The following is an 11,867-nucleotide window of genomic DNA, read 5'->3' on the forward strand; positions in this document are numbered from 1 at the left end:
AGCTTTTAAAATGTATCTTTGGCGTTTTGAGCATCACAATTTCCATTTGGTTCCATTTAGTTAAAGGAAAGGCAGACAGCTCTACAGCTGATATTTCCAAAACTCTGCAACTTACATAAAACAGTCTAGATGGATAAATAGTACTGCAGGTAATATGTATGTTTGTTTGGGGTGAACTGTCTCTTAAAGCACAGTACCTATGAACGCATCTTGACCGTGACGCTGTCTAAGCGCGCCGGTAGTGTTAGCTGTTAGCTATTAGCAGTGTGTTCAGTGTACTGTCAGCTCGCTGCACCGGCAGCTCTGAGCTCCCGAACAAACGACAGCGGACCGACATATCCGCTTTTAAACCGCTTAACTAGAATTATTTGGATGCTATACGTTAACATTCAGCCCCACTTGAGGAGACCTTTCAGTATCAGTGAGTTATAGTGATAAACCAGTTAGCTTTGCTAGCCGCGTTAGCTAGCTCGCCATTCCTTTGCTTGGCGTCACTTCCTACTTTTGAAAATCGCGGCCACAAAGTAACGAAAGAGAGATGGAGTTACAAGGTAACTCGTGGTTTTACAAAGTCTTTATCTGTTGTTGTCCCGTGGTTATAATGCTCTGTTGTTATTTACATGTCTATCAATCATCTGTCTACTCTGAGCACCTGTTAGCTTAACATTAACGCTGTAGCAGCAAACAGTGTCTTTTATTTTCCCGTAGACTACCTTTTTTTGTTAAAGGTAAACATGTTATTAGATGTCAAACTGCGGGTTATAACTTGGTTAAACTACTTCCCATGTTTACATAAGTTGACAGCAAACTTCCTGCTAATGAGAGCAGGAATTTGACTGTTACTGTGCTGTGATTTCATTTACTGGCTTGGTCCTGTCAGACAGACAGACATCAAAAAGGACTGGTACTTCTTCTGACTGCTGGACTAAGAATGGGAGTTGATAAGATTTTGTCGATGCCAATGCCAGTTATGATTCTGCCTATTGGTCCGATATTTTTTATTGATTCCAGACCAATTGTTTGTATGCGGGAAAAAAATAGGCATACACAGGTTTCTAGTGTCAATACAATGGTTTCATTATATCGGAGTTAAAACACAGAGTAAGGCCGAGCAACATGGTTTACAGCCAGGTTGAGAAAATTACTTTAAAAATGTATTCCCATACATTTACTGATTACCTGTTAAAATGTGGTCCGTAGCGAAAGCTAAGTATCATAACATAAGTAATGTAACTTGATTACTTTCCATTACTTTTGGATTACGTCTATATCAAATATGGTGAAATTGTGTAGCTTAATATAGTGTGTTTAGTGCCGCAACTAAAGATTTTTTTCTCATTTAATCAATAAGTTGTTTGAAATATCAGAAAATGGTGAAAAGTATTGATCAAAGCTCAAGACATCCTGAAATGTCTTGATTAATCCACAACTCAAAAATATTCAGTTTACTATCAGAGGAGTAAAGAAACCAGAAAATATTCACGTTTAATAGCTGAATTCAGGGAGTTTTTCTTTTTTTTTTAAAAAAAAGGATTCAAATTGGAGACAATATCTAGTCTCGTAGTAAGATATCAATATAATATCAATATATCACACCCAAACAAAGAGCTGTAGTTCTTCATGACTGCTTCTTGTTGCAAGTTTCCAGCGTGTATGCATGAGTTTTTGAGGTCATTGTTTTTCAGTACGCAATAAAAGGAACTTAACAGCTTGAAGGCATGCAAATCTGATGGATCGGACAATTTTGAACAGGTTCTCAACTGGAATCGGTTTGCAAGTCCCATCCCTGAGCTGGACTAAGTTCTGCAGTCACAGCACTATAATAGGGAGTTTTACTAACACACAGATTGTCATGACAACACTGTAATGACATTTACCAGAATCCTCAAAGACTCTTCTGTCCATCGTGATGGAAATGTAGCCTGATTTTTTTTTTTTTCTTAAAGAAGAATTTTAACCCATTTCCAAGTTGTTAAGGTTTTCTAATCCAGTGAGAACAGTAGGGCAGTGACGTGTCTTTGCTCAGTCTGTACAATTTGAACCAATTGTGTAAATGTAACATCATTGCTGCTATATTGACTAAGCAAGCAGAGTTCTCTTGCTACAAAATTTGTTTTTTGCACCAGTGATGTCACAGTGATGTAGCTGGTTTTACGGAAGAACTGCAGGCTGTTTGAGCTTGAATTTCTAGTCTCTTCATCAGGGTAGTCAGATGGCGTGCTAGATGAGTATTTTTGTCACCTAATGCTGTTTTGCCAAAAAAGGAAATAGCTATAGATGTTACAAGGTTGTGCGTAATGCATCCTGGTTCATGTAGGCACTGCCAGTATTGCCCTGTGAGCAGGAGAACTCAGCTCTGTTGGTCAGTATAGCAGCACTGAGGAATTTATTGCTCCAGTTGGCTACATTTCCCCTTCAAATAAGCCTCTGCAGTAGCTGCGTTTAATTTGCTACAGTTTCCATTCTATTAAATTTGATAAACATCAGGCCAGTCAGCTCTGATGGTGACCAGTTTAAACCAGTCTACCTGTCCCTCTCTCTCAGTGGGATCTGAACCAATGACCCTGGGATCTCCCACCTCTCCCAAGCCGGCCTCTGGAGCTCAGTTTCTGCCTGGCTTCCTGATGGGCGACCTGCCTGCCCCAGCTACCCCACAGCCACGCCCCTTCAGTCTGGCCTCACCCATTGCAGAGAGCACAGGTAAGCACCGGGGTCAGCAGGAAGACTTCCATCTGCAGATCAGCTGCTTGTTGTCTATTCTGTCAATTTATTTGTGTATCCTGTCTTCCACTTCAGTAGGAGGGGGAGGTGGAGGCTCTGCCCCACAGCCTGTTGTCCCCACACCCAAGGATAAGAGTGGAGCCCCGCCTGTTCGCAGTATTCATGACGACCTGGTTACTGTGGCAACGCCCCTCAACACAAGCAGGCAGGTTAGTACAGCAGCTGAAACTAAGTTTGACCTTAGGTTTGAGGTTAAATAGGCTGACTATCAGAAATAAGATGTTATAATGTCTAGAATCGTTCCTCATAGAGCAGGCTGTCAGCCTGCTAAGCCCTGTTAATCAACATGAGTGATGACTGAATTTTAAATGTTAAATTACAAATGTTTTCCATCTCTTTTCCATGAAAATGATACCTTGTATCTCTGGTCTCCATATGCCCGCTCACCAAAACTTTGCAGTCCTTTCCATAATGTCTAGATTCCACCAGGCATGTTTGTGCTGCATTACGGCCGTAGTGGCCATAGTTAGGACTTTTTATCTCAGAATTCCTTCTTTTAATTTCAGAATTATGACTTTATCTCACAATTTCAACTTTTTATTTACAAAAATTCAACTTTTTATCTAATAATTATGAGTTCATCTCTTGTTTATGACTTTTAATCTCATACTTACGACTTTTTTCTCAAATTTTTGACTTTTTATCTCTGAATTTCAGTATTTTTTCTCATAGCTTAGACTTTTTATCTTATAATTTCACTTTTTTTAATCTCATATTTATGACTTTTTATCTCATAATTTTGACTTTTTATCTGGTAATTATGACTTTTTATCAGAATTTTGATCTTTTGTCTCAGAATTTCAACTTTTTATCTCATGATTTAGACTTTTTTATCTCAGAATTTGACCTTTTATCTGGTAAATATGACTTAATCTCATATTTATGACTTTTTATCTCATAATTACGACTTTTTCTCAGAATTTTGATCTTTTGTCTCAGAATTTCAACTTTTTAATCTCATGATTTAGACTTTTATCTCAGAATTATGACATTATCTCATAATTTCAACTTTTTTTTATCTCATAATTATGACCTTTTATATTAAAATAAGGACTTGTTAACTCATATTTTTGACTTAGTATCTCACAATTATGACTTTTTATCTGATAATTTAGTCTTTTTCTATCATAATATTGACTTACGATGGGGATATTTTTTACTTTCACTGGTGGAAATAGCCTTCCATAGTTTTTACAAAGGTCATGTATCAACAAAAACATCAACTTCATTTCTAGTGAAAAGATTCTGCCGAAGTTAAAACCTAAACAGCACAAAATCACATGTGCCCTGATGACTATGGTTTTAAAGGGAAGCAAAACAGTATTAAAGGAATGTGACAGATGATGATAAAATGTGATTGAGGCAAGAAAAGTCTTAACATTTTTAAAATTGTTCTCTCTGTTGTTGTCTCTCTTCAGTGTTTTCCGATTATGCAGTCTCCTCTGTCTGCACGGGGGGCCTCAACTCCAGGAACAGGTACACACTGATACTACCACTACTACTATCACTACATATTCTACTACTGACATTTATACACCACTGATAATACTGATGATATATGACATTTGTATATATCAATTATTCACTTAATTTCAGTTTGTCAGGGTGAGAATGGGATGTCGGTGTCCTTTCTAGAAATTCATGTTTAGTACACTTTATAAATACACATACTTTTGGTCATGTGCTTGTGGGTTTCTTTTCTGCCCCTTTGTTCCAGTGGAGATAAGTCTTAATGTTGCTTGTATTACCCTGTCTGTGTGTCCGTCTCTCTCTTCCTCTGGCTGTCTATCTCTCCGTGTGTCCAGGTGTGCAGCAGGTGTGTCTGTCTCCAGCTCAGGTAGATCCGTTCTACAGTCAGGGAGAGTCTCTGTCATCTGACGATCAGCTGGACCAGACGTGGGTCACTGTGTTTGGGTGTGTACACAGCTGAATGTGCTGATGATAACACTGCTGCACTGGTCCATATACTGTGAATACATGCATATACATGAACTGTGTGTTTGTGTGTGTTTGTTAGATTTCCACCAGCCTCGGCCTCCTACATCCTGCTGCAGTTTGCTCAGTATGGAAACATCCTCAAACACACGGTGAGACACACACACACACACACACACACACACACACACACACACACACAAAATCTTCGGGTTTGTGACTTAAAGGGACAGTTTTGGTGTGAGCTGCAGGGTTTTGGAGATATCGCCATAGAGATGTCTGCGTTCTCTATAGTACAACTACATGGCACTCAATAAAAGTACAATTACGTAGTACTTTAACTTAAGTACTTTAAGTAGGACCTTAAATGCAGGATTACTTGTAATGAAATATTTTTACGTTGTGGTATTATTTCTTTTATTTAAGTAAAGGATCTGAAAACTTTTTCCATCATTCCATCAGAATCTGATGGGTCACCAAATATGGTGTAACACCATCACTAGCACTATGACTTATTTTGCTGAGTCACCAGTTAACACGGTCATTCATTAAACAAGAACACCGGTGGGTCTCGTTTCATCATGTGTTCGTTTTTATTTCCCTCGTCACTTACAACAATGATGGAAGTTAAAATGGAGAACGGTACAGATGCAGGAGGAGTTAAGCTTAACTCAGCTAAATGATTCTGAACTCTAACATTAACGCTGCAAGTTAATACACAATGCACCAGAGTTAACGTTAGCTGACGTGCTAACAGGCTGGAACACTTTATAAACAGGTTGGGAAAGATTTGATAGGTTATGTTAGGACTCCCTTCAACTTTATTTGAGAGGTTAACATTACTTTAACAACTAGTTCACTAACATTAAGTTAGTTAAACAACATAATATGTAGCTAGCAGCTGACAGGACTCGCCACTTTTCTATGACTCTGCTCAAAACTGGTGTCCATTGTATATATCTATGTTTAAGAGGGAAAAGAAGATGATGGAGTTATATTGATTGTGATCAGCCAAATGACTTGTGACATCTCACAAAAAATGTTTTATTGTGAAAAAGATTGTGGTATAACAACAGATTTCTGAAACAGTCTTTGGTCTCACTGGCCACTTGACTGGCCACCTCTCCTGGAAGTGTTTGGAGCCCTTGTAGGGAGGCCCCCCCTGTCACTTTAAAAACATTTGGATGTAATTTAGGTTACAATATGAAAATAGCCTACTTCACTGTCATGTCCAGTGTAAAATTCTTAATGACACGTGTCAGTAATGTGCATCGATATTCTTTATAGACAGTCACTTCAGTGTTGCATGCTGTCACATGAGAGTCCCGCTGACATGATATTTGCAGCCTAGACACCAGGTTAGTCCATTGGAGTACTTTTATTCTGTATGATGCTGAAAGAATCGGGCTGCAACTAACAATTATCTTCTTAGTCGATTAATCAGTCAGTTATTTTCTTGATTAATCGATTTCATAGTTGTTTGTTTTAAAAAGTCAGAAAATTATGAAAAATGCCAAAGCCCAAGATAACGTTCTCAAATGTCTTGTTTCACTCGCCACCCAAAGATACTCAGATTATTGTCAGAGAGGACTAATGAAAGCAGAAAATATTCATATTTAAGGAACGTAAATAAGAGAATTTTACTTTTTTCTTTCAAAATTACTCATACTTGATTATCAAAATAGTTGTCAATTAATTTAATAATAAATAAATCACAGTTCTGTGAAAGAGAGAAGTAAACATCCTGATCAGTGAACTTTGTTTTATAACTTAAACAGAGCCAAAGGCTTGGAAACATACAGTTTAGCAGTCAGCTCAGGTTTTCAAGGTGTTTTGATGTGGAATTGATTAATATATTGATTTCCTGACAGATGGCGTCTCCTGGTAACTGGATGCACCTTCAGTATCAGTCCAGACTTCAGGCCAGGAAAGCTCTGTCTAAAGATGGAAAAGTGTTCGGTGACGCCATCATGGTGGGAGTCAAACCCTGCATAGACAAGGTCAGTACCCATATCTCTTTGCCATCTGATTGGCCCTCCACATCAGATGACACTGAGCCCAGTTTGAAGCCTGAACCGTACAGCAGTGAAGTTGTTTCTCTCTCTGTGTGTCTCAGAGCGTGATGGAGAGCAGTGCAGCTGTCTCTCCTCCCCTCTCCACGTCCTTCTCCTCACCAGTCCTCCCCTCCACCCCTCGTTCAGCCATCAGACCGCTCAGTGCCGCATACAGGAGCACCGCCAGCGACTACCAGGTGACCTTTGACCCCACGATTCACTGTAAAAAACTGAACCATGTATTTGGATAACTGTAGAAATTAATCTGCATGTCTGTCTTTAGGTGGTAGCAGACAGACAGACACCCAGGAAGGACGACAGTTTTGTTTCGAAGGCAATGGAGTACATGTTTGGCTGGTGACATTACACAGTGCATCATGGGATGCCTGCAGCCTTGGAGGAGAGAGGGAAGTTGATGGACAGATTAAATGATTCACTACACTGTGTGTGTGAGAGAGAGAGTGCGTATGTTTGTGTGTGTGTGCACTGACGTGGAGGATCTTTCTGTTTTTCTCTCTCTTCTTTTATAATCAATTTTTTAAATGTTTTTGTCTCAATAAAGTTTTTCAGTGGCACTGAAGTTTTATTCAGAGCTGATGTTGATGAGCAGCAGCCACACAGTCAAATCAAATCAAATGTTATTTATATAGCATGTTAGACCTCAAATTCAACTTCAACTGCTTAACATAAAGAGCTATAAAACATTAAAAAAACACTGAAGAAATAAGACAGAAATAAAACCTAAAAACAGGAAATAAAATTAACAGCAACGTGAAAGTAAAAATCGACCACACTAGATAACAGAGCTAAAAAATAAATTATCCACACACACTGCTCCTCCAAAGGTGTCCTCACTGTTAAAATCCATTCTAAAACTAAGTGATTTTAAAACGTGAACTCAACGGTGACGCTATTGACTTGTCAATGTCATGTGTCAACTGTTGCATGGGTCTTCAACGGGGGTCTGGGACCTCTGGGGTCCTTGGTGTTACTGCAGGGGATCTCCCAATTTATTATGTGTAAGTGTATAATCACCTGCAAATAAGAATCATTATGGGTTTTCTGTTTTGTTGTTTTTTTACCTTACAACAGTGTCTCCCAAGCTTTCACACCTCCCCCCACACACACTCAACAATTATAATCAATCATTAACAATAATTTTGGGAGCAACTGATTTGAAAAAAAGTCGAAGTTGAGTTTTAGTGAGATGAAGGGCAGCATGCTGGCATCAGCAAACTCTTGTGTGTATATTTCTCTACATAAATTGTGTTCTTTTAACATTGTTTTACTCCATATTTCTCCACAAGTCATCCACGCCATGGGAACCACTGCCTTTAAATGAACCATTTATATCTACCGAGGGCACAGGTCCTCTTCCATGGATTCTGTCATGTTGCAGTGTCATGTTTCTACAGTAGAACAGACAAACCAAACACTGGCTATAGGGACTTTCACACAATCTGCAAGCTCACTGCTATAGATGTCACTAAATCCCACATTCTGGTCCTTTAATGTGGTGTTTTGGATTTTTATCAGCTCTCGAATGGTCAAAAATGGTTAAATCAATGGTCGAATTTTGCTCCAAATGTGTTTAACAAATGACATCATCCCTAAAACTGTTGCAAAAAGTTCTGAGATCTAACAGGAAAGGTGCAGGATATAATCAGCATCATCATATTATAAGCCTTTACACACTAAACTTTCAAAATTTAAACGAGCGGCCTACCAAAACACAATGATTTATGACTTGACACAGTGCTGTTAATTAATCTTTAGTTCCTAGCTTTCATGACACTTCTGTGTTGCATACATTGTTGACCTGCTGCCCCTCCATAAGATCCCCTGTCCCACCTAAAATAGACAAAACTTGGTCAATCTTAGGGAGGGATCGTATGGAAGAGTACATTTACAAATTTGAATTATTTGATGTGTGAGATATAAAATTTTGGTATTTTACTCAGTGGGAGTATAATGGCTAACAACAAGTGTAGAGTATCATTTTGTCCAGCAGATGGGGCCACAGGTCCTGCCACACAAGCCTCAGCAAGCCCATTACGTAGACTTCCCATAATAAGTCCTCTAATAATGTCTGCATGGGGGAATATTTATGAATGCAAAAACCTCAAGTTCAAATATAAGAGAGAAGAGTTACTGAAAGCAAATGTTCATCAACAGATACTCAAACACAGCGCATAAAAACCTTTGAAGGTTTATGTAATTGATCCGTACCTTACACCTACTTGTTTTGTATCAAGTTGAGCAACATTTTTTGAGTAGGCAGGTGCACCTCTGTGTTTGTCCTGTCTGTATGGAAATTTACTGTAAGTCACTGAATGACTAATCCGGCTGACGCATGGGATAAACAGGTGTACACGCACTGATGTTCCTCCCAGACTTACCAAAAACCCTCGAACAAGCAGTGTGAACAATGACTGGTTTTAGTGAAAGAAAGAGTGTATAAAACGGTACAGAGTGGAGCCTTTTTTCTCTTGTAAACATTGTGACATCATCTCAGTCATGTACTTGGAGAAGATGATTAAATGTACCTGAGATACAGGCTTGAGAAGGTTAATTTAAAAATGTATTCTGATAGTTACTAATTACCTGTTAAAAATGTAGTCAGTAACGTAACATAATGTAACTTGATTACTTTCTGTTACTTTTGAATTACTTCAGTATAAAATATGGTGAAAATATTTAGCTTAATATAGTGTTTTTAGAGTTTAGGATTATTTTCATCATCTATTCATCGGTCAGTTAGTTTTCTCAATTAATTGATTAGTTCTCTTGTCTGTGAAATGTCAGCGAACTATCAGTTGAAAAATAGGTCATAGGATTTTTCAGGTCTTTCCTAGAATGATTATTTTCATTACTGATTAATCTCTCAACCATTTTCTCCATGAATCAATTAGTTATTAGGTCAGTAAAATGTCAGAAAATGATGAAAAATGTTGATCAGTGTTTCCTAAAGTCCAAGATGACGTCCTCAAACATCTCCAAATTTATTGTTTTGTCCACAATTCAAAAACCTTAAGTTCACTGTCAAAGAGGAGTGAAGAAACCAGAAAATATTCGCATTTAATAAGCTGAAGAAGAGAATTTAGACTTTTATTTAATTTAAATATTGCTTAAAACAATTGACTATAAAATAGATGCAGATTAATTTAATAGTCAATTAATAATAGATTAGTTGTTGCAGCTCTGAGTGTTTTATGTTTGTTTTCAGGTTTATTAGTTTGTCCAGCTGCTCATTCCTTTGTTGTGCACAATTTAAAGACAAAAAATAGTAAAATTTCCACCCAGTGAAGCATTTTTTCACTAGAGGTCATGATAATGAATTGTCAGCTGTGTGCACTGTGTATGGTAGGATATCATTCTTTATTTAAAATTGTAATCCTACTAATAATCCACATTTCTATTAAATATATCTATAATCTGATTACATTTTTTTATCTGTAACTGTAATGGAATAGAGTTACTTGTTTTGTATCCAGATTACGTAATCATGTTACATGTAATCTGTTACTCCCCAAGCCTGGAGAGTAGTGACATCTTGAAGACAGAGTAAGGGGGGATTTCCTCGGCATCGTCTGTCATCTCAGAAATCTCTCACCAGCTGACCTTTCTCCCAGTAGCCAATTACTTCTGGTGTTCTTCCCTTATCCCTGCAACATATGGTCCCCTTGGGCCTCCGTCTACTGGCACAACAGAGAGCAGGGGATAAATGACGAGAGCAGGTCTGCAGCCTGCGCTGTGTGCAGAGCAGAAGGCACACTGCTGGAGACGAGAAACAGAGACGGGGGTTGTGAGGCTTTGGTTGAGCTTATGCTTGACCTTCCTGACCTGAAAGGACATTTGAAACGTATGATTAGGGGTCACAACGATGTCACGTCACATTTTGAATGACTTAGAGAAGCAGTTTATACGTAGGAATGTACATTATTCCTACGTAAGCACGTACGTGAGCAGGTCATTATTGCAAAATAAATCCTGAAGGACCTCTGAATAATGACCTGCTCACTGTATATTATCTCAATTATTACATGGCTACTTTCTAAAAAAATATTTTGACACAAAATATTAATTAAAAAATTATTTTATTGATTTTACAAATTATTTTATTGCTCCTCCAGAGTCTATTCTGAGCTATATCTATAGCAACAGTCTGTTATACACAAATAGCAGACCTTAGAATGCTATAACTGACCAACTGGAATTGAGTATTTAACACAGCTGTACAAAAATGATTAAAAACAATTACACTCTACATTCATGAGTCGTGTACACAACTTCCCAGGTCTTAACGACAAGTTCACAACTTCCATTTAAAGGCAGCAAAATTTAAACTCTATTTAAAGGGCCATTTCACCCTAAAATCAAAAATACATGTTTCCTCTGTACTCCACTTCTGATGTTCAAAGCGCAAAAAACACAAACTTTTGAAAAACTCAACAGCAACAAGAGGATCATGTTTGTAACAGTGCAAGATATAAATATTAATATTTCAGCTAAGCTGTAACCTCTCGTCCTGTGCTGTGATATGAGCTGTGTGGATTATCTTGAGTAACCTGGCCATGATTTCTGGGAGGAGACATTGCTGCTGAGTTTTTCAGATATTTTTTGGTGCTTTGAAGTACCACAAACCAAGAGCCATATAATTATGATATATTGGAGTGAAAGCAGATGTGCCTGATAACTCCAAAACTCTGTAACTCACACCAAAACTGTCTGGATGGATAAATAGAACTACAGGTAAAAGGAACGCTGGATTTTTTATTTTGGGGTGAACTGTCCCTTTAAGATGGGACAAACTAAGATTAGATAATTGACAGAATTATATAATCACTAATTGAAGCTACACAGACCAACCACTAACACTAGCTATATAGGCCAACCACTAGGGCCCCGGGATCAATAATGTTTTATTCTACCCTATAATAATACATCATGATATTTGTTTATTTTTTGCATAAACAGTCTGAATGGCGAAGTAGCTAGTAACTAAAATCATCAGATAAATGCAGTGGAGTCAATGGTGCAATAATTCCACATGAAATGAGCAGTACAAATACTAATTACCAAAAAACTAAACAAAAA

General features: G+C 37.9%; 1 protein-coding gene across 1 annotated transcript; it reads left to right on the forward strand.

Annotated features, from left to right (window-relative positions):
• The first annotated feature begins 238 nt into the window (after positions 1–238).
• Positions 239–7,350, forward strand: nup35 (nucleoporin 35). The gene is made up of 9 exons (XM_084724328.1): positions 239–551; positions 2,545–2,700; positions 2,800–2,930; positions 4,200–4,257; positions 4,587–4,695; positions 4,799–4,868; positions 6,588–6,716; positions 6,833–6,967; positions 7,054–7,350. Exons 1-9 carry the CDS (start codon positions 539–541, stop codon positions 7,129–7,131), a joined length of 879 nt encoding a protein of 292 aa, XP_084580454.1. The 5' UTR covers positions 239–538; the 3' UTR covers positions 7,132–7,350.
• Positions 7,351–11,867: the final 4,517 nt, after the last annotated feature.

The sequence above is a fragment of the Lutjanus erythropterus genome, chromosome 8 (assembly GCF_056507025.1).
Source record: "Lutjanus erythropterus isolate fLutEry1 chromosome 8, fLutEry1.hap2, whole genome shotgun sequence".
NCBI lineage: Eukaryota > Metazoa > Chordata > Actinopteri > Lutjaniformes > Lutjanidae > Lutjanus > Lutjanus erythropterus.

Excerpts from the sequence above, each read along its gene's own strand:
- nup35 (XM_084724328.1), top strand. Across the intron at positions 2,701-2,799 it reads ACCCATTGCAGAGAGCACAG|GAGGGGGAGGTGGAGGCTCT; the intron begins GTAAGCACCGGG and ends CCACTTCAGTAG. Across the intron at positions 4,869-6,587 it reads GAAACATCCTCAAACACACG|ATGGCGTCTCCTGGTAACTG; the intron begins GTGAGACACACA and ends ATTTCCTGACAG.